The 26,883-nt window shown below is 44.0% G+C and overlaps 1 protein-coding gene across 1 annotated transcript in view; it reads right to left on the bottom strand.

The window, feature by feature from the left end:
• TMC2 (transmembrane channel like 2) overlaps window positions 1-15,448 on the bottom strand; it is a 61,525-nt gene extending 46,077 nt beyond the window's left edge. The window contains exons 1-6 of the mRNA XM_066629181.1: window positions 15,186-15,448; window positions 12,151-12,306; window positions 8,266-8,356; window positions 7,264-7,345; window positions 4,637-4,743; window positions 713-811 (exon numbers count right to left, since the gene is read on the bottom strand). Coding sequence (XP_066485278.1) covers window positions 713-811; window positions 4,637-4,743; window positions 7,264-7,345; window positions 8,266-8,356; window positions 12,151-12,197 — 426 coding nt within the window. The 5' untranslated portion in view covers window positions 12,198-12,306; window positions 15,186-15,448. The remainder of the gene's footprint in view (window positions 1-712; window positions 812-4,636; window positions 4,744-7,263; window positions 7,346-8,265; window positions 8,357-12,150; window positions 12,307-15,185) is intronic.
• Between the last annotated feature and the right edge of the window lie 11,435 nt (window positions 15,449-26,883).

The raw sequence follows: 26,883 nt of genomic DNA, 5'->3' as shown, positions 1-26,883 counted from the left end.
TGGCCCACATAATTGGGCTCTCCCAGGGTGATAAGTGATCATTATGATCAAGATTTGCATATTTTCTCTTCTGTCATTTGCAACTCATGAGTTCCTATGTGACAACAAAGTGCTTATTTCTGGCTGTCATCTGCTTAATGACATCACTTCCTGCTCCATGATGTCACTTCTGGCCCCATGAATGCTATTCAGCCCACTGTATGAACCAAATTTGACACCCCTGAGCTAGACAGACTTGCTGTAAGATCTGCTTCCATCCTATCTAACGATGATGTATTTTCCTTAAAGTTACCTTTGACTTCCGATTGAACACAAGCTTTATGCAAAGCTTCCTCTCTGGACTGTCCTGCGTAATGCACCCTTTGGTGCTTTATTTCTGCCAGTACAAACTATCAAGGTTCCTCTCCATTAAGTTGCTAAGGGATAGCAGGGAGCAGGAAGGATTGCATGTGTGCTAGCCATTAGGCACTACTCCCCCAGTCAGCCTGCCTTCTTCCTATGAGTCTTTTCCCTGACAGGCTCATAAGCAGTTTGCTTGACACTGGATTAACTTCATTTCTTATGACAAGATTTCAGCTTTTGGTCAGGACTTGTTGGTGAGCTGTTTCCTAGTCCCCCAACACCATCACAAATATGAGCCAACAATTTTTACCCAAAGGTTTTTGGTTTGCCCCCCATGACAAAACTTAAACATAAAGCTGAAAGCACCTACCTCAAAATCCCAGAGTACGGAGAAATCCATTGCAGTTGGTTGCTCAGCCCTGGGTACAGTTTTTCTAGGTATACTTCCATAAGGCACTCCCATTAAGATCTAGTGCAAATGAATTACAATTTTTAAAGCATGCAAAGTAGTGCAATTTTGATAGAAAAAAAGTAGAATATAAACCAGGGGTGACCAAACCACAGCTCTCAAATCACATGTGGATCTTTGTCATTCTGTATAATGTGTGACTCTCAGAAATACGTTGGCTGAGCTCCTTTTTTGCATCACAATTAATATAAAAAGTATATAAGAAATTTTCAAGCTTTATAATTATTTACCAGATTGTCCACTGGATTGTCCAATCTGTATAAACAGATTGTCCACTGGATTGAAACACATGTTTAATGTTCCTTTTTAAAATTCTTTATTGACAAGTTTTATCTGACATACACTAATGTAATGAACAAAAGGAACAGCATAAAAACTGCGAAGTCACTAATAACTTTAAGCAATTGCTTTTTATCCAGGCGAGCATAATTAAAAAGGTTAACTAGAAGAGAAAAACTGCTAAGCACAAATATAGATAAGTATGAGCAGGCATAAAAAGGTGAAAGAACCAGGAAGAGGCTTTTTCAATATACATGTTTAATGTTCATGTTGAGTATATCTATTTACAGCGCAATCCTATCTTGCACTGGAACAGGCAGGCCAGGAGACCTGCACTCTATCCAGTGTAAGACTGGGGCCAGAAGTGGCTCAGCTGGAAGTACGGGGAAACTCTTCCCCTTACCCCTGGGTAAGCCACCACAGCCCCAATGGGTTTCCCTTTGGGCTTTGAGCCACTCCACGCTGCTCAGGGAATGGGGTTGGGATCCAGCATATCAGCCGGATCCCAGCCCCGCCTCCCGTTATCCACCTACCCACCCACCCCTGATCGCACTGCCCTGCCCTCCCTCTGCCCCGGAATGCCTCCTCCCTGCCCTCCCCAGACCCCTGAATTAGCCGAGCTCAACAGATGCAATCTTCCCTCTCCAAGTCAGTGCAGAGGCTGGATACAGCCTCTATGAACCAGTACATGCACCTGTGCTGGCCCAGCCAACTCCCAAGGAGATGCAAACATACTTTACAGCACGTTTGTGATCCTCCTGGGCCGGTGCAGGGGACTTGTGTCGACCTAGGGCACAGTTAGGATTGCGCCCATAATAGCTTAAATGCTTCTTCAATATTGCAGCTTTCTTGTAGCTGTCAGGATGTAATCTTATGCACACCTTCCTACACACACTTTCATGGGAGTAAGTCCGATTGAACTCAATTAGATTTATTTCTGAGAACACAAGCACAGGATTGTGCTGTCAAACATCTGAAGTTTATTTTATGTGGCTCTTACATTAAGCAAGTTTGGCCACCCCTGATATAAACAAATACAGTACAAAGCCTATGTAAAAAGTCTGAGTCAAAATATCAAATGTCTCTTGATCTTTGTTGCTCTGCCGACAGATTTGGATTTATGGTGGCTTTTGTAGTTCCATTGGCTTAATTGAAATTTGCTTAATGTGCATTCCAACACACAAACACAAAATGATAAATCCCTTTAGTAAGCCTAAATGACTATTTGGATCCTATTGGACTCTACACCAGAGCTGGTGAGCAGTTGGTCACCTTCACAGCTGTCTTGCGATCTTTTGAAGACATCAGTTTCTGAGTTAAAGGAATCATCCTCCCCTCCCTCTGTTTCAAGGGTTTAGCTTGAAAATATTCATAGTAGCAAAACTACATCTGAATGGTAATCCGTATGAATATGATAAGAGTTTTAGTTCAGTACTTAAAGGGAATATAAACAAACCAATTCTGCAGTGAATTGATTTTTGACCTAACATTGGCAACCAAAGTTTGGTGCTGAAAACCACAACTCTTGTAGAAGGTTATCTTCCATGTGGCTGGCACATTCACATTCACAAACTGTCAGTAAACAAACAGAATTATGTGAACAAAAATGGAATCCTTTACAAGATACAAGAAATATCATCTTGGTTATAGTTCAGTATCTTTTTTATTGTTTGAGAAATGCTATTTCTCTCTCTCTTTGCAATGGGTTGTCATGTTTTATTGTCATGCTGATCTGTTGATGTTCCTAATGTGTTTCCTTCTTGGAAATCAAACGATATATTTATACTGAGAAAATTATCAATAAAATTCCAAACATCTATCCACTCAACCATTTCCTGTGAAGAGGAGTTGCTTGAAGAGCAAATTTTACACATCAGAAATTTGAATTCCACTCATTTGGGGGCAGATGGCAGAGCTCTTGTTTCAGTGTCATGGGTTATTTTCTCCTTCAGTGCAGTAAAAGGATTAGGTTTATCTCTCTATGCAGCACTCATCCCTCTACAAAAAATTCGGATCAACTCAGGGGCATTTATTCATGCCTGGAGATAGATTTTGTATTATATCATCCCAGAATTTGTGGAATAATCTCTGTACTGTGTGTACACAGGGATTCAGGAGGGTTGGGACTGATGAATGATAAAAAGAAATTAAGTTTGTTTCAATAGCTAGGGTAAACTTGGCAGCACTGTGTTGAGTAATGCTTTTGCAGAGCCCATTGGAATTAATAAGAAAATATAATTTACGGTTGAGTGGTGAGGCCTCCAAAATAAGCTGGGAGAGCCAGATAAGACTTCCTTGTCACAGCCTGATTGCCACCTGTTTGGTTTATACTTGAGGCAGCTGCTGGCTGCCTCAAGATATCCCTTATCTATAAGATATCCCTTAATCCCTTATCTTTGATAAGATATCCTTATCTATAGGGATAAGGGATGTCCATTAGGATGGTCTCTCCCTAGAATTTCATGGTTACCTGATGCCTCTAGGGCAGTGGTTCCCAAACTGGTGGGTTGCGACTCACCAGGGAACCAGAAGCAGGTCATTCCCCCATAAGGGGAATGGCGAAGCATTGATGGTGGCGATGTTACTGCAGCAATCACACTGTCACCATAACCTAGGGGTTCAATAAGGTCCCTGGAGGGCAGCTCTGGCCATTCTGAAGGTACACGGCCCCCACTATCTCCTCTGCAGCTCCTGGCTGCAGATCCAGCCACGATCTCCTAGCTACTCCAAACAGCTCCTATCTCTGATTGTGACTCACATCCAGTTTGCGACTGCAACCGATTTCTGGTTTGTCCATACGCAGGCCTACTCTATGATGGTGAAGAGATCATACTTTGCCACTATTGTGTCTGCTCACTGCCATCCAGTGGAACTTTTCAAAACAATCAGAGACTTAAGATACATTGATCAAGGGAGAATGGATTAGAATTTTCAGATTTTTGTGGATTGTCCTACTCTGTCATCTAACAGGGCCAGACCAATCAGTATTCTAGTATTCCAGAGAGCTTTAAGTAAACACCTTGTTCCAACAGGGGCTAGAGGAAGCATGTGCTCTTTCTTAAATACCTAAATAAAACTGCATATAGAGCAGTTTTTTTGTGTGAATGGTACTGTTCACACTGCAGGTGGAGACTAACCATGGGAAAAACACCCTGTAAGTGGAAAGCTTGCATGTCAGGAAAAGGGGTTGTAAGACAGCATTCTTTCTGGCATGCTAATCTTGTAAGTACTCTATTTTAAACTAAGAGCTTCCATGGATAGCATATTGCTCCCCTCAAACAAGTTCAGGATGGTGTATATGGCTTTCTTCTACTCCTTATTTTATCATCTCAGCACTGTGTTGAGATCAACATCTACTCTGTATCATCTACTTTGTGAGGTAATGTATCATCTACTCTGTGAGGTAGAGAAGACTGAGAGATGGTGACAGGCCCAAAGTCACCTGGTGAGTTTCATGGTTGAGTGGGGGAATTTTCATAATGAAAACATGCAATTTAATATCTCCTTTGTTCAAATATGTATCTGCCACAATCCTTACATCCTTACCTCGGGAATTATAACTAGTCCAAATATTAAGCTAAACAGCACCAGGTTTACTCCATACATCCATCGTAGAAATATGAAATAAGAAGCCACTGAAGAGCCGAAATGACCTTAAATAATGAAAGGATTGCATTAGGAAGGTGCATTTGGAAGGTCCACAGAATAGCACTGATTCATTTTTTGTGCACATCTGAAATACCAACATAGCAACAGGGCTTTTAAGATATTCACTTTTTCTCTTATTGCTCATTCACACTTAAATATGGTGGACTTAAATATGGTGGCTCTTTGTCACGTTTACCATACAACTTCCTCAAAGCCAGCCCAAGGCATTGTTAGTCACCTTTCATATTGGCCTTAACTACCCTGCACAACTGCTTGGTCTTCTCTGGTGCCAGGAGCAGTAATGATAGGGAAGAGATGGCTTCCAAAATAGGTTCCAAGACAGGCATGCTCATTTCATGCAGGCTTTCTAGATCAATTATTCTAGAGGGGTGCAAGCATGTTCAAGCTCGTACTACTTTAGGGCACAGTCCTGAGGCACCCATGGGCTGGTGCAAGTCCCTTGCACCGACCCAGGAGGGTCGCAAACATGCACTGGCCTGTAGAGTGCCGGCTTCCTTGGCAAGCCTTGTGTTGGTCCCACTGGGCTCCGGGCCAACGCAAGGCTCTAGGGTGGGCGGGGAGGAGGTGGGAGGGAGGTGTTCCTGGGTGGGGGGAGGGCGGGCAATGGGTGGCTCTGGGGTGGGTGGCGGGAGCAGGGCTGGGATCCAGCACTTATGCTGGATCCCAACCCTCGTTCCCAGGGAGTTTGGAGCGATGTGAAGCCACTCCACTCTCCTTGGACTTGTGTCACCTCAGAAGGTGGCACAAGTCCGAGGAGACCCATAGGGGCAAGGGCACTTTACTCAGGGGTAAGTTTCCCCTCAGCTCTGACTGAGCTGCCTTAAGCCCCTATCCTGCGCTGGATGCAGTGCAAGCCTCTTGACTTGCCTGTTCCAGAGCAGGGTAGGATTGTTCCCTTCATGTAACTGCCCTAATATACCAAACTACCACATCCAGCAACATCATGGAAGTGCTTACACACAGTCCACTTTCTCCGTGTAGTTTTAAAAGCACACACATGCACCTACTCTGTCACTTGAGCTGACTGCATAGTAAAGCTGCCTTGGAGTTTTGAGCTGGAGTTACCCAAACTTACTACTCCAAACTATCAGAAATGTAACATGATTGCAAAGGGGGACTGTAACCCAGTGGTGTAGCACAGGGGTGCCCAAGCCCTGGCCCTGGGGCCGCTTGCAGCCCTCGAGGCCTCTCAATGCGGCCCTCAAGGAGCCCCCAGTCTCCAACAAGCCTCTGGCCCTCTGGAGATTTGTTGGAGCCCGCACTGGCCCGACACAACTGCTCTCAGCGTGAGGGCAACTGTTTGACCTCTCGTGTGAGCTGTGGGATGAGGGCTCCCTCCACTGCTTGCTGTTTCACTTCTGTGATGCAGCAGCAGCAGCAAAGGAAAGGCCAACCTTCCTTTGTGCAGGGCCTTTTATAGGCCTTGAGCTATCGCAAGAACGTCATTCATTCATATAAGTTCATCTTTAATATATTCATTTATGTAAACTTATGTAAATTTATTCAAATTTTAAATGTAAATTAATTCTTTTTTCCCCCTGACACAGTGTCAAAGAGCTGATGTGGCCCTCCTGCCAAAAACTTTGGACACCCCTGGCATAGCCCATGCTATGCATGCAGAAAGTTCATTCCCTGGTGCCTCCAGCTACGGCTGGGAGAAACCACAGAGACACTGTCAGTCAGTGTTGACCAGGGATCAGCAACGTTCTTGCACACAGGGGCCAGACATCAGGTCCATCAATAGTAAGAATAAATGGACATTAAATACACATACATGAACCTCCTGATTAGGCCGTAGAGCTAAGAAAAAAGGTGGGCATAGCTTGGAGACATGCATACCCAGACAGAGAATGACACTCAAGGAAAGCTTCTGTCTCTGTCTCCTTACACTGTAAGCTTTACAGGGAAAGAATTACAAGCTTGAATTCTTTTTTAGGACCACTGCAGCCAGGTGTATATATCTTTTTGGGACTATAGGTCTGATGATTTTGGGTGGTGGACCAGATTCGGCCTGGTGTTGACCCTGGTGTAGGCAATATTGAGGGATATGAACTAATAGATTTCTATTTTTTTCTCTCTGTAAAAATAACTTTTTCTCTGGCTCTGATGGTCTTTCTTCACATTCTTCATCAGAAGCTCTTTTTTTCATCTGATCACTTGAATATGATGTAATATATCCTGAAGAAACCTAGGTTGCTGTTCTTTGGTGACTACTGAGTCCATTGTTTTAAATGTTTTTATTGTTTTAAATGTCTTATTATATATCAATGTTTTTGTTTGATTTTATTGTGAGCCGCCTTGAGTGCCCTTTGTGAAAGGCAGGTTAAAAATTCCATAAATAAATAAATTGCATGTTAAACCTATTCAGAAGATCATATCTGCAAGACTTTAAACTCAAGGAGTGGCCATCATGTTAGAATGGCAATGCCCAGAGTAGTTCTTTTTAGGTATTCCTGAAATATTATATAGGGAAGTAGATTAGGCAGATAGAAAGCTTTACTTACTTTCCACTTCTTTTATCTTCATCTCCCAGGGTATACACTGTGCCTTAAAATTTTCAAAATCTCTCTTAAATTTGACCCATTTCTGGAAATAAACACAGTTGTAGGTAATATTGGTTCTAGGACTGCAGGAGGACAAAGCTTGTGTCATCCTTAATGTGATTTATTAGCGGTTTGAACTTTCCATCCCAAAGTATGGGATTTCAATTAGAACTTTGACATTTTGAGTGCTTGATTGATGAGAGGAAGGACAGAAGGGCTTTTCTCTGCCACGTCTTTCCAACAGTATCATTTTTTAAAAATTGTATATGTGTTGGGTGGAGATATTTTTCTGGTTCTGAAAGACCTAATTACTGTAACTGATCCTGGTTCATATAACTATTCCTCTCTACTTAATAGTACCTACTACATCCTTCCTCCTACCAAATATTGCAATATTGACCATACCTCTATATTGCAAAAATATTTATGTATTCATTTAAAAATCAGTTGACCTTGGTCATTTTGCTTTAGATGTGTTTTTTTTTAAATTTCAGTAGCAGAAGTAAGCCACCAATATTATGAACAATAATATTTACATATTGCTATGGTGATTGAGACCTCCTTTGCTCTTTTTTCCCCTCACGTCTTTCTCTTATTCTTCAGGCTCATTGAAAAGAAGCTTCCCTGAGACACTTTGAAATCAGTGTCATTGCAGAAAGACCTCACGACCAGGCAGACAGATCATTTTGTGTATCCTTGTCTTCTTTGTCTGAGCCCAGCAAGGATAATAGATCTTAGCCAGTCTCCCTGCTGGGATTGACATAATTCCAGTCAACTAGGCATCTACCGTTGGCCTTGCATAGAATAGCCCTGGGGAAAAAATGGAAACACTGACACAACGGCTGTCTCCCTTCCCAATTGTCCCAAAGTGCTTGTCAGCAAAAAAGGTTTACAAAGTCATTGACACAGCCGAAGTAAAATGAGAACACCCAAACTTCCATCAGAAATTCTGGTATTACTTACCTTTGTCATCATCATTTTATATGCATACAACTTTCGCCCCTTGCCCTTTCCCAATGCACCTTCGAATTTTTCTACAAATGCTTGAGCTTCCCTAAATTTAAAACGTAAAAAGATGGTTATGTTTCAAATACATAAAAAAATGTACTAAAAAAAATGCCTTATCTGTGTAAGCTGGTGTAATGGAAGATCAGAAGAACATCAGGTGGATGATGTGGTGTTGACAGCGATTCCATGTTTTGACAGCTGTTTGACAGCTCTGGGAAGGGAAGGGCTGGCTCCACAGCTGTAATCCACAGCTGTGGAGACCTGGATGGACACCTGAGCTTCATTTGAACTTGATGGGACTTTGAATGGACATGGACTGAAGAGATGGCTCACCTGAGCCTAATTTGGACTTAACAAGGTAGCTCACAGCTGAGCTGCATTTGGATAATGGGACATACAGGAATAAAATGCAGCTTCAGGAGGAGCAAGGCTACCCTGACCCAGAGCTACGGGAGAAGGGGACTGCTAGGACTCGGCTGGAGGACACAGAAGAGAGGACTGCCAGGACCATGCTGGAGGAGACACTCTGCTGGAGAGGACACTGCTGGAGAGGAGGGACTCTGCTTCAGAAGACTGGACTGTGCTTTGGAGATTGGATTGGACTTGGACTGGAGGCTTCAGACCTTTACCCACTGAGTTAAGTGGAGTTTTGGGGAGGGAAAGCCTCTGGACAAGAGGACTTGCAGGGAGTGTCAGTGTTTGTAGCAATACGTTCTTGTTTAATTGCTCAACAGATAAGGAGTATTCATTTCTTTGCACACCGCAGCTGTTGTTCTTGGAAAAGGAGTGTGTTAACCAAAAAGCGAGTGAAGGGAGTTGGAATATTTGGACAGGGCAAATTGGCGTAGTCGGCAGGATAGGGAAAATTGGGATAGGACAGTTGGTAAAAACTTCACCACGTACAGTTGAACTGGAAACCAATGGCATACAAATGTGGAACAGGAAGGCCTGAATTCCACCATGGAGTGAAGCTCACTTGTTTTCATGGTCTGGTACCATTACAGAGAAATCCGAAGTCACTAGTTACTCAGTACACTTGCACAAAGGGGTTCCTACCCTGAATTCTCTCTCTAAAGAGGTCTCCTGCCTCCAGGGAAAGCTCTAGGCCCCACAGTGGCTATTTTGCTAATGCAGACCTGAGAGCCTCCCTGTTGGGTTTTGTAGCCCAACATGAAGGATAGGATACGGTGGAGCAGGGCTCTGCCAGTCCCACCCTCCTTCCTCTCAGTTCCTGCCCCTGCCCCATTCTGCCCACTCCCTTGCTCCCTCTTGCCCTGAAAATACTGAGGACCAGTGCTGCAGGAGTGCCAGCTGGCTCTCCACGCAGTGTTGAGCCTCAGAGTTGACTGGCACTGGCCCAGCACCAGTAGCTCCACCTCACTGGGTGCTGCAGACATGCCTTAGGGCACATAAGAGCATAAGAACAGCCCCACTGGATCAGGCCATAGGCCCATCTAGTCCAGCTTCCTGTATCTCACAGCGGCCCACCAAATGCCCCAGGGAGCACACCAGATAACAAGAGACCTCATCCTGGTGCCCTCCCTTGCATCTGGCATTCTGACATAGCCCATTTCTAAAATCAGGAGGTTGCACATATGCATCATGGCTTGTAACCCATAATGGATTTTTCCTCCAGAAACTTGTCCAATCCCCTTTTAAAGGCATCCAGGCCAGGCACGTTTGTGACACTCAGCACTGGTGCTTGGGGAGCTTAGGATCTGGCTCTCAATTGGCCTGAATCGTCTTCCATCTCATAGATTTTTAGAAACTGTTGTGTTTTTGTCTATGAATAACTTCCTAAAGAGAGCTATAAAACCAACAAAGGTTTTATTTAAAGATTATAAAGTATATTGTTCTCTACATGTCTCCCTGGTTACTTCAGCTGACAAACTTAAACTGCCAACAACCAGTTTTCATACTTCAAAGTCTCTATGCATTTCAGTATTCAAAACATATACTATCATCACTGTAGTTTTGTTACAGAAATAACAAGTCCCGTAAAACATCAAAATTACCAGAATTTCCTTGGGAAAACTCTGATCGGTTAATTGTTTTGTAGTACAGACACCGTTTCCCAAATTGGTACGAAAATCTAATTTATTTTGCTATATTTTCATTATGCTGTAACATATCAGTCCCCTGTCTGTTTTCCTTTTCACTCCACATGCAGCTCTTTGCTTTGCTATCAACACATTAGGCAGAATAAGATGGTAAACTGTGGTGGTAGAATTCTGGACTGTTCCACTTCTGACTACAGGTCATATTTTGGAATGCTTTCTCATACAAAAAACCTTCACTGCACAGTAAATGAGCACACTGGAAGAAATGCTGATCTCAGACCGCTCCCCTATTGGCTGATGTTTTTTGCATGGGGATAGGTTAAAAAAAAATTTCCCTGAGATCTGAAGTGGAACAGTCCAGAATTCTACTGCTTTAGCTTATCATTTCACTCTTTGTAAGTGCAGATTAGAGAGAAGCATTTAACATTATGGAACATTACCTAATGCTAACAGGCAAACAGTATTACCTAAGGCACTTTGTATCTTTCTCTGAGATTACCTTGGCAGCTATAGTCTGTAAATCAACAAGCAATGCAATATAATTTTTCTTTAACTGGTTACAAATGTTAACCCTTGAAAGTAGGAATCATTTTGGAAAAAGAAACACTTTGATCCATGTATACCCAAAAAGTGTGAATAATTAAAGACAAGTAGAGGACTACTTTCGACAAGATCTATCAAAGTTCAGGCACTAGTGGGCCAATCCTAACCTTACTTTATCCCAGTGCTGCTGAGCCAGCCTGAAGTGTCAGGCTATAAAGCAGATTTGCAGCACCCAGCGAGTAGGCTGTGCCGGCAGGAGGTCCTGTGCCATCCCGCTGGCACTACATCTAGAAGCTATGATGGATGGAGCAGGTAAGCTACAGCCTGGTGGCACAGGGGTGGGGGGAGGGCAAACTGGGACTGGGTAGGGTGTAATGGGACAGGGGGAGAACAGGAAGGTGGCGAATAAGGCCCAGGAGGGAGAGGGATCTGCAGTATCATTTCACAGATGACAAGCTGCACCTGTTGAAATTCCCTCCTTTACACAATTGTTAAAGGTCCAGGAGCCCTAAAGTTAAAACACTGGCCACCCCTGGTTTAAGCCAACCCAGGTAGAGTTCCACTGGCTGCTTTCCCAAGACTCACAGCACAATCCTATCATCAGATTGTGCTTCTGGAACTTGCACAACCTAACTTATGGCACTATATATCACACAGCTGGGTTGCTTCTGGAAACAGGTAGTGGTGCTAGTAAGTCAGTGGCAGGCGCAGAATGTGGTGGGGAGTGGGAGGACTGGGGATATTTATGGGCAAGGAGGGGGGAAGAACTGGTGGCAGGAAGTAGATCTGGTGGCAATGGCATCACACCAGATTGTATTCCCATAGGTGGCATCGGACCGAGGAGACCCTTTGGTGATTGGGCAGCCTACCAGGAAGTAAGTGCAAATATTTTCTGTCATCTCCTGCAGGCTGTTCAATCACCCTCTCCCATCCATAGGATACAGTGCATGTCTTTTTGGCGTGGCAGCATTGGTGCTGGTGGCAGGGGATAGGATTGGTCAGTAAGGCTGCAATCCTATGAACAGTCTCCTGGGAGTAAGACCCACTGAATACAATGGGACTTGCTTCTGAGTAGATATGCACAAGGTTAGGCTTTAAGGGCCTCAAGGTGACAGCAGCCAGCGCAAAGCAAATGTCCTGAGCCAATTGAATAGCGATCTATACACACATGTTATACTGACAGACACCCCTGTTGCTGAAACTAGAAATCAATCACTGAGGAGTGGCTGCAGATTACCTCAATACAGTTAACTTCTTTGCCATGCGCCAAGGTTTGTTCTTCATGATAGCGATGAGTTTTTTCTTTTCCTCAACCTGCTCCTTTAGCCTGGCTATCTCTTCTTCACAAAGAGACTCATCTGATGATGTGGAAGCAGATGTTGAAGTACAAAGACTGAAAACAAGACAGACACAAAAGGACAGGAAATTAGGCCTAGTATGCCTTCAATGCCATTATTAAGCATCTTCTTGGCACATGCTTGGTGAGATTTCAGCTCACTGCATGTGGCCAGCTGGTCAGATGTCACCACTGCCACATTCCAGATCAGGCTTCTGGCATTCCACTGCAAAACCAGGATGAGCTAAGTGTTTGCTGAGATGTGTAAGAAACATTATCCTACATTCAATGGCAGATATAGATTTTTAGTTGGCCATGGATAGATACATGGCATGCAGTAGCTATCGTGCACCCAATTTGAATCAGTGCTCAAATTATGGCAGTAAAGGTAGGGGCCCTTAATGAAATCTGCAAGCCCTACCCACTAATTCCACCAATTTTGCCAAATCAGGTTCCACTGTAGCCTTCTGAAAACCAGTGTTGGGAACTTGAGTCATTGACTGGGACTTGAGTTGTGAAAATGCACATTTTTTGTTGACTCGGCGACTTGTGAGTCATGTGCATGGAAGACTCTGACAAAGACTCGAGTCAGGGCCCCCTGACTCAGCACTCGTCCTCATGTGTGCTGATTTGAGTCTGCCTGTGTCTGGGTGTGCTTGCTTACTGTTTTCACCACATGAAAAACCTTGTGGGACCAGCATTCCAATTGGCAAGCAACAAGAAGTTCCAGCCAGGAGGCAGGGAAGAGTTAATTAATCAGGAGGTGGGGAGGTGGGAGTGATCTCTTTTCCCCCATCTCAGATAGGAAAGAAGGAACCAATGATCATTGGATAAACTATGGGCATTCTGATATTTTTATTGGCTGAGGGAGAGCAGGAGCCCAAGGGATTTCTTGCCTTACAATTAGCTGCAGAAGCCCAGGGAGGCAGGAGAAAACGCTTTTGCTGATTCTGCTTTCCAACCTTGTGGCTTCTTGGCTCCATTGTTACTTGGGGGAGTGAGCCTCTTTGAATGACCATCTACAGTGGGACTGCTTCTGAATAGAGCTGCAAGGATCAGGTTGTCCTGGTAAGTATCGCAGTTGCCGCTCATGACCCTCCTCCTCCCTTTTGCCACTTCTTTCCCTGCTCTCTCACAGTCCCTCTGACCCCTCCTGCCATGTGTACAGATGAACAGGGACAACTGAGGAGTGTTCAAAGAGAACTCCCACACACACACACACACACACACACAAACCCTGGCAGCAGCTCATTTCGTTCCATGGTTTTTTCAAGGGGGGTGGGCAACTTGACTCAAGTCTTTTAGAGTTACCAAGGCGTAACTTGGCGACTTGGAAAGTGCCCCCTTTATGACTCTTTTTCAAGTTGAGTTGATAAGAAATGCATTGATTAGAAGATTGTTTGGGTCCTTTAGGGAAAGGGAATGGCAACCTAGGCCAGGCGAAGAAAATTGCATAGTGAAGATACTGGTGTTAAGCTCAGGTTGTTGCCCTCCTAAGCTTGTTGCCTGGTTCAATTGCTATCCCGTAAACCCCCTTAACTATGCCACTGGTAGTAGGTAAACAGGCAATTATTGCAATAATAAAACATTATTGCAATTTGTTTAATATAAGACGAAAGAATAGTATGCTTGGGATTTTGAGGGGACCAAACTACATGCATGCAAGAAGCCACTAGAACTCCCTAGAACTCCCTAGAAGCTATCCCTTGCCTTTAATATTAATCAAGAATTTGATTAATAGAAATTACACTGCAGTCCAATACGCACTTATCTGGGAGTAAGTCCCATTTCAGTCAATAAGGTTTACTTTTGTGTAGACATACACAGGCTTGTGCTTTTAGAAAAAGGCTAACAACTTCTTAGTCCTTGGATATATGTAAGAAACTATATTTCCGGGTGATTAGGGTCCCATTTAGTAATTGAGGCTGCAATCCTATGCACACTTTCCTGGGAGTAAGCCCCACTGAACTCAATGGGACTTACTTCTGAGTAGACATGCATAGGATTGATGATCATTGATACCTGAATCATCAGATTCTGAATCATCTGAATACCACTGACACCTGATCATCTGAATCATCGATACCTGCAGACAAACAGCCCAGTCCTGAGCTGCCTGGCATGCAGGGCTGCAGTGGCGCTGAAAATGGCTGCTACTGCATCCTACTCATTTAGTGGGCAGCGCCAGAGGCTCCTCAAGAGAAAGGGACTTTCATACTCTTCCCCCAGGTATTTCGTAGACTTTTGTACCCTTCTTCCTCAAAGAGGCTACTCGATTCTACAGCAACCCAAGAGTGGGCATAGAATTAAGAGCCTCCATGTCAGGCAGAAGCTCCGCCGATCCTGCCTCCCTCCCACCCCGCTTCCTTTTTCCAGCACACCTCCTCCCCGCCCTCTCCCCGCCCCCCCTGCCTCCCCTGTCCTGGAACACCTCCTCCCTACCTTCCCCCATTCAACCACCTACCTCTCTGCTGCCTGGTGGTCTGTGTGATTGCTGAGCAGCAGAGCACTGTGCTCCACTGGTGCTAGCCCAGCACCAGTCAGCGCTGGGCTAGCACTGGCACTCCATCAGCACCGAGGGCTGCAAATGTGCCTTACGGGATGTTTGCAACAGTGCGTACCAGTAAAGACCCGGCGCACAGTGCAAAGAATTGGGCCCAAAATGTGCTTACTTGTCCCATTGTTCCTCAGTGACATTTTGCATTAAACAGCATCTTCTCTCAACAAAGTACACAACTGTGGTGGGCAGGAAAGGATCAGACCCCACTTGTGTGTATTTTGCAGAAAAGAATAGCAGAGATGCCTGTGAGCCATGCAGAACTGACAGAAGGCATGTATATTTTGTACATGACAATTTGTGCCTCGCTACCAAATATCAAAGCTCTTAGAGCAGACACTGGGAGCTTTTGATCTGAGAACTGCTGAATATTCCATACCTCTCTTGTGTGTTTTTCTTCTTGTTATCCTTCCCTTTTGCTTTCTTATTGGATTGCTTGTCCTTGTTTTCGGCATTCTTTTGGTTTTTGCTGGAAGTTTTCCTGCCTGGTTTTCTCCTCCCGCTGGTTGCTTCCTCTCCTTCAGTTTCTCCATCACTATCATCAGTGTTGCGGTTTTTTGTTTTATTTTGTTTCTTCCTTCGTGGACTCTCTTCTTCCTCTTCTTCACTTTCATCATCAGCATCCCTTTCGTTCTTTTGCTGTTTCTTTGCCTTGCTGGTTTCCCTTCTACTCCACCTGCTGGTTCTATTTTCCTCCTCTTCCTCCTCCTCCTCATCTGTCCTCAAGACAAACAATTTTTATTTTAAATAAAAGTCAGTTCAGTTGATTAAAACTGGCCTTTCATCAGACAAGTTCAGAACAGAAATCCTAGTCCTGTTCCTGAACATCCATGAGGACACTCCATTGACTGTGACCGTTTAATCTGACGTGGAATTGCAACACATTCAAACCTTGTTTGTATAACTCACAAATATAACAGTGAGCCATGCGCATCTGTCACAACTGTCAGGTGAACTGAAGACTCTTCCAGGGACATTAGGAGAGTCCTATTCATTTAGTTTTAAAATGCAAGAAAGAAGATGGAATTAAGGAGTTGTTGGCTATTCCTTTGGGAATTTAATGTTCAATAACATTTTTCTGCAAAATTGCATGGCAGCTCCCTTCCTGTGCATAATCCATCAGTATGAGATGAACAGTTCAGAATTAGTGCAGTAGGTAGATTTAGGTTAGACGTTAGGAAGACCTTCCTAATATTGGGGAAGTTCATTTGAATTAGCTGCTTTTGGATGTTATAGAATTTCCCATCTTGGAGGACTTCAGGTAAAGGCTGTCTAACATCTGGTGGGGATGCTTTGGGAAGTTCAATTTCACATCTAAGATTTGGACTCGACCATCCGTTGGATCCCTTTCAAACCTGTGACTCTGTAAGTTATACTAATAACTCTTTCCTCATCCCATAGCAGAATGTTCCACAGACCAGATGGGGGAAAAAGTCGACCTTTCTGTGAAGGTCAGACTTTATTTTAAATCAAGTACCTCAAAGTTGACAGTCACTGAATAACTGCTTAAATCATTGCCAGTGTGTATCAATTTATATGCATTGCATGAACTCTCAGGGAAAAGAAATTCTTCAACAGCATCTTTTTAAAGACAGCAGCTATTAATCTCTCATTTACCTTCACTGTCTGAGTCACTCTCCACTTGTCCATCAATCTCCATCCCAACTGCAAGACAAAGGCAAATCGAACAATTACATTTATTGCTGGTACTTTAACATGCAGCCGATGAGTCTTGGGGGGCGGGGGGGGGGAGGAATACAACTACCTCTTCTCATGACTTCTGACTACAAAAAACAGAATGCTCTTAAAGAGTGCATACAGCTCTGTTTTTGCCTGCTTTGACATTCCTAACAGTGTGCAAATTAATGATGTATTCTTCTACATCAACTGCACATTCTTTGAGCATGAATCAATGTCATTTTTATACAATGTAGTGACTAAATATTGGGAAATCCATACAAACCATCTTCCATGATGACCTGCAGTTCACATTTCTTCTTCTTCATGATGGAGATTCCTGTTTTATTTTAATTCAGTACTCTTGATCAAGGACCATCTGCACTTATTTAATGTGGATTATGCCTCTTCTTGTGCTTTCTTCTTTGGCTATGTACTGGCATGCACAAAGCAAGGTGTCAATAAACCTGCAACTACTAGTTTTCTCTGACATTGTTCTTGAGTTACACAGTTGCTTCATCTCATGGGCTGGGAGCCTAGGGGGTGATTGATGATACCAGTCCAATCCAGCCACTTTCTGCTCTGATCTGTTTTCAGTGCGGAAAGCACCTGTTGGCATTACGTTGCATCACATTATTTAAGCATGAAGGAAAGCCCTTTGGAGAATGCTTAGTAGTATCATCTGAAAGGGGGAAGCAAGCGCCTTCCTTTCTAGATGGAGCCACCCAAACTGTGGCTTCTTCAATATCTCGTTCACAGCAACATCATTAGCCAAACCCTCTGCACAATATCTTGGTTAAGACGGTATCCTGTCTTAAGGACATTGTTCTCAATATTTTTCTTCTTCCATAGGCAGTGAAAAACATTTTAGTTGCTAGGTGTCAGACTCTGCTTTAAAATCTTATGGTTTCTCTTTCTACAGGGACTGAGTCACGATTGATATGCAAGGTAGGCAGTCCAAGATAGGATGAGCAGCTGTAAAGGAAGACAATAGAGAATTTTGCCATCTTGTCATGCAGTAGGGAGAATATTTGTACCTGCTGAAATCCCCTTTTCTACATAATTCCCTCCCCCAAAATAGAGCATCTGTAATGGGAAAATGCTAACCAGCAGATCAGTGGCACACCTTACGCATTCACAGTGTGTGTGGGGGGGAACAGGTGCTCTTTTTGCTGTTTTTTTGTTTTTTGTTTTGTTTTTTGTTTTGGCCTACATACCCACTTTATGCTTGTTTCATCTTTGTGCTTGTTGCATCATGTTTATGCATTGTATGGTGTGTGTCTTTGACTGCAGGCAGGGCTGCTGAGAGCTGGCATTGGGCCTGGGGCAAGATACCTGATTTCTACCCCTTTCCTAAATTTTCCTACAAATGAGATGTTACATTTTTTAACAAGTTTTTAATTGACAGTTTTAATTTATAATTATGTTTAATATTCAATGGGGCTTATTCCTAAGTATTTGCACATGAGATTGCACTGTAAGTGTATCAATGGCTACAAGCGTGAACACGAAATGGAAATGTCTTCTTCTGACAAGACGTGTCTGAATACCAATTGTGAGGGGGGAGGGCAAGAAACAAACGGGGGGGGGAGAGAGAGAGTTGTTTCCTTAATACCTCCTTTTTAGGCTTTCAGAAGGTACCTGAGTGGCTCTGATTGGAAACTGGATACTGGAGTAGATTAATGTTTGGCCTGAGGATTCTACTTACCCCTTTAAATATAGGTGGGGCCTCAGTATCCACAGGGGATCCATTCTTGCTCCTAGCAGATTCTAAAAACCACAGATAATGAAAACTGCTATTTCAGCCCCTTTAAGCCTTCTGGAGGTGATTAGAACACAGCTCCGAGGTCTCCCAGGCCTCAGAATACCTTGTAAGGCATAAAAAGTCACTTCCAATTTCCCTCCTAAAACTGGTAGTCAATTTTTTTTTTTAAATCAAAATGGCCATTCTGCAGCCCACGGAAGTCACAGCTTGCCAAGTCTGGCTCAACCTGGGTCCAGGGGCCTTGCGTTGAGCCAGATTTGTGGATACAGAATTCACAGATGCAGAGGCCTCACCTGTACTGCATCTTTTGTAAGGTAATCCTTTGATAGATGCACACGTCAAATATTACATTGTTCAGGATGGGCAGGAGGGAAAACAGGCACAAGGAATAAAGAAGGGTGTAATGGAAATGTTCAAGATCCCTTGAGGAGATAGGGTGTGGTGTCAACAGTGGCCCCTTGTTCTGGCAAGCAAGCATGGGGTTACCAGGATGTTAGATTGCCGTGTGTGTGCTACACAGCTGCAGCCACTTGGAGGCAAAAAGGCCCTCAGGGTTAAAAGGAGCACCTGCAGGAAGGAAAAGTGTGTGGGTAGTAGAAGGAGGAAAGCTTGGAGAGAGCTAAACCGATGGATTAATGGACTAAGGAACTAATGGACTGGCTGACTGACTAAAGGACAGATGAGTGATTGGACTTCTGAAGATTGCTGGAACAGAGACTGCTAGAGACACTGGAGGCTGGTGTGTGGCTGCCATGCCCAAGACTTGCTGAGGCCTAAGGTGTTGCTGTGGTGGCTGGAGAAGCTGCTGGCAGGAGAGGGGAGGACCTCTGCAGACTGAACAGGTGAGCTACCCTGGTGGTGGGGTACAGCAGTGCTGCAGTGTAGAACTAGGGCCATTGTTGGGGAACAGAGGAGTGATTAGCTTAAAGTGGGCATAGGTAGGCGAAGCTTGGATTGGGAATTTGGCAAAACAAAGGGAAAGAAGAATGGCATGGTATACCTTGGCCATAGACCCAAACAGAGTCATGACAGCATCTCAAGCACCTAATAGAACATACAGTCCTGAGGCTGTTCTGTGAGAGAGCAATAAGCTGTTGAAGGTTGCTTTTTCATGTTTTCTATTCCTCTCTTTCCTTCAAGGACAGGGTTTCATTTAGAGTACAGTGCATCTTCCCTGATTCAGTACCCCTGAATCTTCCTTCAGGGGGCAATATGGATACATAAAATAGAGGGCAAAAGCAGTAGTTAGAGATTGTTATTGGTTTTGAAAAGAGCAGGCTCCAGAACTCTGGTTGCTCTTTGATCTGGGAGCCCTGCCTCTCAAATTGCAGATATGCAAAAACTGGCTGCGGTTACTCAATTAGAAGCTCTCTGTGCATGCTCTGGAACTCCCACCTTGGTTATCCATTCCAAGGATGAAGTCTGGCTGTTAGAACAGTTCCAAGTTGATTGCCTTGATCAAGTGAAGCCCTGCCGCAAATCTCACATAGCTCTTTGATGTGGCTAATCATGGACTCTCCATTTGCTAAGTGGTACACATTTTAATGTTTTTCCACTCAGCGTATGGGATTAGTTTTCCTCCACGGATAAATTGTCTTGTCTGCTTTATTTCTGCCTCAGACTGAGGGGCTGAGAACTTAACAGATTGCTTTTTGCCTCCAGAGCTTGCTCCATGCAAAACATAAATTAGTAATGTGCAACTGCGAACCTAAACAATTACTTATGTAAATGTCAGATGAGTGTATGGTGCATGAACAATTCATGGGGCTGTAGCAATGCATTTGCTGCGCCTGGACTCATCTAGGCAGTGGGTGGTTGGACGCCCTCCTTTTTTAGTTGACACTTTCCAACTTCTCTTGTAACTTTTAATAAGCTTTGGATATAAGGGTGTTCTGACAAGTTATTTTTTTTTATCTTTTTTTTTCCATTTCTTTTTCTTTTTTTACTTTGTGTTACAGAGAAACTGTAACTGACTCCTGGAAGCCCTTGCAGCAGGCTCCTTAATATTTAACCAGATAGCGTTGCCTTTCTTTCTTCGTTTTTGGTTAACATAGGACTTTAGCTAATTAATCCTTGGGTTACATTTATTCAACATTCAGCTCATCCATAAATAATCCTTGCTTGAGAAGGTTTCCCAGTGCCAATATGTGATTCTTGCATATTCATATCACTATTAATTCCTCTTTATATGAGTATTAAGCTTTCAGTTATTGACAGCAGCTCTGTATTCAAGTACTTTCCTGTGCTAGGGTGAAGCTGAAAGCCAGCCAGGAACCAGGCTCACTTTGGATTTGGCAGACCTTTCACCAGAGCAGTTCTGCCCTTGTATGTTCCTGTCTTCCTTATCAGCCTTGCAGTGTGGTGGTTGCTGCTCAGGGTCAGGACTGTCTTCACCATGGTTCTGATCTGGATCAGGTCCCCATCACCAGCTATTTTTCCATAGAGGGAAAACCAATAAAAAGCCCTGTGGAGCAGTGGCAGACCCCCCATTCATTCTATGGGGTAAATGCCCCAGGTGCGGAGCCTTGTGTGTTTTTAGGACCCCGTGGAAGCTACTCTGAGGTTCCCAATGGGGTCAGAAACTGTGCTTCTGTTTTTCTGGAAGCACAGTTTAAAGTGTCGGGGAAGCCTCAGGAAGCTTCCCCAATGCAGCCTGGGGTTGCGTGAGGCTCCGTAAGCTTCAGGTAAGTGGGAGGGCGGGTTTGCACACGGGGGTGGCAACATCCCATGGGGGGTCATTGTGGACCTTTGCCCTGGGGCGCAGGGCTGGGGAGGTCCAACTTTAAATTGCTGTGGGAACTTAAAAACTAATAAATTAAATTAAAATTAAAAACTAACAGCATAAACATTTGCCCACTACAGTCCTCTTTAAAAAAATTTATTCTGAAATTAGTTCCGCAATCCTATGTATGTTTTCCTGGGAATAAGTTTCATTCTGCACAATGGGGCTTATTTCTGAGACAACATGTGAAAAGGGTTGCATTACAAATTGGTTAATCTTTAAGGTGCCACGTTGATTCACCATAGAATCAACTATTCAAGTGTATACTGAGAAACTACCTTTTAACATGATGTTTTCATTTAGTTGCTGTGGATGATAGCCAACATTAGATCTCTCCTCTACCAAACTATCTCATACTTAACCCACTTAGGGCACAATCCTACCCTGCACTGGAACAAGCAAGCCAAGAGGCTTGCACTGTATCCAGCGCAGGATAATGGCCCATGGCAGTTCAGCCAGAGGCAAGGGGAAAGATTTCCCCTTACACCTGGGTAAGGCGCCTTTCCCCCTATAGATCTCCTCGAATTTACACCACCTCCTGAGGTCGCACAAGTCAGAGGACAGCAGAGCAGCTTGAAGCTGCTCTGATCTCCCTGGGAACGGGGTTTGAGATCTGGCATAACTGCCAGATCTGAGCCCCGCCTCCCGCTCCCTGCCTGCCCACCCCCGGAAAAGTTCTGCAGGCTTTCAGATGGGGGACTTTCCACCTGTTTCTGCAGCTGGCAGGGACCAAACTTGGGATCTTCTATATGCAGAGCTTCTGCTCTACCACTGATCTACTTCTGAACAAACATGCATAGGATTGTGCTGCAAATGGCCTGACTCAGCTCATTATATTCTATGCATTCATCTGCAGTTTTGCTAAGGGAGATTCCATATGATCCAAATGAATATGGTGTACAGAAAAAGCTACTGTGTTGATGCGGTGAGGTGTGGGGTGGGTGAGTGAATAGTAGAATGAACTCAACAATACAGCAATAAGAGCTCCCTCTTGTGATGACGAGTGTCATTTACATAGCAAAGGCAGCATCCCGCAGACAGTAGGCTTTCTGTGTTCTCTGATGAGAGATTTGACCTCTAGCATTCCCCTCTTCCCATGTTTAGACAGGGTGTAAATCCATTTTTTTCCAGACATTCATGAATAATTTTGCAGATTTTTAATAGCTTTAATACTTTTCTTTAACTGCTGCTTTAGTGTTATATTGCTTTCTGTGGTCCCTGATTTTAAATATTTGCCCTTGGTGAACATAAGAACATAAGAACAGCCCCACTGGATCAGGCCATAGGCCCATCTAGTCCAGCTTCCTGTATCTCACAGCGGCCCACCAAATGCCCCAGGGAGCACACCAGATAACAAGAGACCTCATCCTGGTGCTCTCCCCTGGTGCATTTACCATGTGCCATTTGAGCAGTGACATAGCTAAGAGGGTGTAGGGGGTAGCAACTGCACTATGCAACAAGCTTTGGGAAGGGGCCAACAAGCTGAGCTTGACACAAGTGGCCAAAATTGTGAAAACCTCGGTATGTATGAATAATATCATCATGTTATATATTATGGGACAGGTAATTTAATGTAGAATGCAATGAAACAAATGGCATTGGAATATCTGTATTCTATCAATAGTTATGCCAATTAACCAGAACATGAAAACACATCTGCCTTATGGAACAAAAAGTAGATTTCTCTAACTCAAAACCGACCTATGAGACTGATTGTTTTGAGAGCCAGTAAGATGCTATTATGATACAACACAGAACCAATAAGGTGTTAATATGAGTCAGCTCTCATTTCCGTGTATCATAATACAGTGACTCCTGCTAACAGGGTAGAAACACACTTTTTCAAGTACTGCTTCTCTTATATTTAGCGGGGGAGAATAACCCTCCCTCTTCACCCAAGCACAGTGTCTCTAACCAATAAGGAACAAACTTGTTGTTTGTTTTATTAATTAAATTTGTTTTTATCATGGGAGGGCTATAAATTCTTCTTTGACCCCAGGTAGCAGATAGATAACTTAGGGCACAATCCTAACCAGGTCTACTCAGAAGTAAGTCCTATTTTGTTCATTGGGGCTTACTCTCAGGAAAGTGTGGTTAAGATTGCAACCTCAGGGCGCAATCCTAACCAACTTTCCAGCACTGACCTAGCTGTGCCAATGTGGTGTGCAATGCATCCTGCAGTGGGGAGACAGTCGAGGGCTTCCTCAAGGTAAGGGCATCTCTGTTACCTTAACTTGGGGTTGCATTGCGGCTAGGTTAGTCCAGGAAAGTTGGTTAGGATTGTGCCCTTAGCTATGTTACTGGCTGGGGGGAGGTGGCAGAGCAAGTGGGTGGCAAGCTGCTGGGGGGAGCAGGTGGGTTTTCCCCACTTCCACTTTTTAAAAGCCCATGCATGGCATCACTTCTGGTTGTGACATCACTTCTGGGAAATCATTTTGAGCTTGGCATTGGGCTACACGATCATTAGCTATGCCATTGCATTTGACTATATTTTTATGTAGAAAAGTGTGCTAAAAAGAAATGAATTACTATCAGTATCACAATTATCTTCTCTTTGGACTAGCTTCTTCCTGTTCATAGCCTTGCTAGCTGTTGATTTATATTACAGAGATGCTTGACATAAGGTTGCATTGGCAGGTGATCTTTTACTTCAGGGGTGTCCAAAGTTTTTGGCAGGAGGGCCAAATCATCTCTCTGACACTGTGTCGGGGGCCGGGGGGAAAAAAAGAATTAATTTACATTTAAAATTTGAATAAATTTACATAAGTTTACATAAATGAATATATTAAAGATGAACTTATATGAACGAATGAAGGTCTTGCAATAGCTCAATGCCTATAAAAGGCCTTGCACAAAGCAAGGCTGGCCTTTCCTTTGCTGCCACTGCTGCATCACATATGTGAAAGAGAAAGCAGTGGAGGGAGCCCTCATCCCACAGCTCACACGAGAGGTCAAACAGTCGCCCTCAAGCTGAGAGAAGTTGCATTGGGCCAGTGTGGGCTTCAACAAATCTCCAGAGGGCCAGAGGCTCATTGGAGACTGGGGGGTCCCTGAGGGCCGCATTGAGAGGACTTGAGGGCCACAAGTGGCCCCCGGGCCGGGGTTTGGGCACCCCTGTTTTACTTTGATGGTTCCTTCCCCCCAGGTCATTTTCTCTTTCTGTTGTGAGACCTCTAGGAAAGCAAATTATTTTGTTTTCAACATTTCAGAACTTTACAGATCTTCACAGAAAAGAACTTTCCAGATTGTATTGTGCAGTTAATGTATCTGTTGAGCTGGACAACTCTTTTGCACTTTATCATAGCCCAGTAATGACCCCCAAGCACCCTGAGATTAAGTTTGTAGCCCATCCACTTGAGAGAGAAAAAGGAAAAAAGCTGGAGAAACAGTCATTACTGGTGATCGGAAGACCAGCACCAAGATTTGGCTCAGAAACTTACAGCCCAATCTAGTGCAAATTTCCTGTGCCAATGCAGCAGTGCCAGTGTGGCTTATGCTGCATCTCACACGGCAATCTAGCAGATGGAAATTCTCTTCAGGGTAAGGGGACATTTGTCCCCTCGTCCTGGGGAAAGTCCCAAAATGTGGAATGTGTCTACTCAGACCAGCGCCAGCCAAACTGCTGGTGCAAGTCCACACTGATCCATGTCATTGGATCAGGCCAGGAAGAGGGATAGGATATGGTGTGCACCAATGCCACTCTCCTAACCATCCCCCAGGCCCAATCAGCCCATGCTTGCTCTGCACTCTAGAGCAGGGATACCCAAACCCCGGCACTGGAGCCACTTGCAGCTCTCGAGGCCTCTCAATGCGGCCCTCAGGGAGCCCCCAGTCTCCAATGAACCTCTGGCCCTCTGGAGATTTGTTGGAGCCCACTCTGGCCCAACGCAACTGATCTCAACATGAGGGCAACTGTTTGACTTCTTGCGTGAGCTGTGGGATGAGGGCTCCCTCCACTGCTTGCTGTTTCACATCTGTGATGCAGTAGCGGCAGCAAACAAAAGGCCAGCCTTGCTTTGTGCAAGGCCTTTTATAGGCTTTGAGCTATCGCAAGACCATCATTCATTCATATAAGTTCATCTTTAATATATTCATTTATGTAAACTTATGTAAGTTTATTCAAATTTTAAATGTAAATTCTTTTTTCCCCTGGCCCCTGACACAGTGTCAGAGAGCTGATGTGGCCCTCCTGCCAAAAACTTTGGACACCCCTGCTCTAGAGATAGACTTGCTGCTATGTACAGAAGGCTGCAACATCCAGTATCATTTCCCTGATGAAGTTCTGAAAAAATTACAGAACAAAACATTGGGCTTTTTTTTAACCATATGGATTTTAATCTTTGAACACAACCATGGTCTTTCCATCCAGATATGTGGAATTGTTGGATTGTTGCTAGCCATGAAAACCTACAGACATACATAATTACTGGTATTAGGAAGTGATGGCATTATCATTGGTTTTGTTGTTTGAACTTCACCAAGGACTCCCTTAATCCAAAGCATTTGCAAGTGGTATTTTGTTTTTCTGCTGTCCGTATGTCTCTTTCCTACAGTGTGTTGCTTTGTGAGTTTTCAAATCTTAGAGCAGCGGATCAATACAAAGGAATACTCCCACTGCAAATCTCATTTCTTAAAACCATCAGAAACTGTCTCTCAGGTTAATCCAATTCATGGGGGGGGGGGGGAATGCTGCTTTCTTTTTACCAGCAGATCAAATGTGTATGAAGTGGCTGAATGAGAAAACATTTCCTGCCAGGTAGAGCATCCTCCTGATTTTTGAGAAGGCATTTCATTCTATGAATATATGAACCAAAAATGCCCTGGAGATGTTGTGATATGAACGATATGATTTTTCACATCGGCTGTGGAGTGTTGCTGATGTGACTGGATTGTAAAGATCCTTCTCTCTCTCCATTATAGACAAAAGCGGAATTATCTTAAAGTGTGCTTCTGATCCTTCCTATTTCCTTTAAATCCTGAATAATAGATAGTTGTTGTTAGTAATACCATGGGATTAACACCTTTTGTTTAGAAACATCAAAATCGCATGCACAGCAAGATTTACAATGCTCCTGGCATGGGCCAGATGTCGCAAAGCAAAATTACTCACAAATTACTGCAGGGGTTGGTGAAAGAACTGATAGCAGAACCAGGGATTCTAGCTTTCAAAGTTATGGCAAGAAATTTCTTATTAGACCACAAGCATCTAGAGCAGAGGTGTCCAAACATTTTGGCAGGAGGGCCACATCATCTCTCTGACACTGTGTCGGGGGCAGGGAAAAAAGAATTAATTTACATTTAAAATTTGAATAAATTTCCATAAATGAATTTATTAGAGATGGAACTTATATGAATGAATGAAGGTCTTGCAATAGCTCATGGCCTATAAAAGGCCTTGCACAAAGCAAAGCTAGCCTTTCCTTCACTGCCACTGCTGCATCACAGATGTTAAACAGCAAGTAGTGGAGGGAGCCTTCATCCCACAGCTCAGATGAGAGGTCGAACAGTCGTCCTCATGCTGAGAGCAGTTGTGTCGGGCCAGCATGGGCTCCAGCAAGTCTCTGGAGGGCCAAAGACTCATTGGAGACTGGGAGCTCCCTGAGGGCCAGATTGGGAGCCCCGAGGGCCGCAAGTGACCCCCGGGCTGGGGTTTGGGCACCCCTGACCTAGAGGCATAATCAGATTATAGTTCCTTGAGGCCTTCTCAGACTTGTAAAGTTGGATAACAGGAATCATCAGGAAATGAACATGGTCTGTGAAGGATAACTTGCCATATAGTTAAAGGTTTGGACATCCTAAAAGCCTACAAATAATTTGGAACACCTTTTGGAGGAAGCACAGGTGGCTTTGGGA

Source organism: Tiliqua scincoides, chromosome 5 (assembly GCF_035046505.1).
Source record: "Tiliqua scincoides isolate rTilSci1 chromosome 5, rTilSci1.hap2, whole genome shotgun sequence".
Taxonomy (NCBI): Eukaryota; Metazoa; Chordata; class Lepidosauria; order Squamata; family Scincidae; genus Tiliqua; species Tiliqua scincoides.
This window is presented reverse-complemented; position numbering and strand designations above follow the sequence as displayed.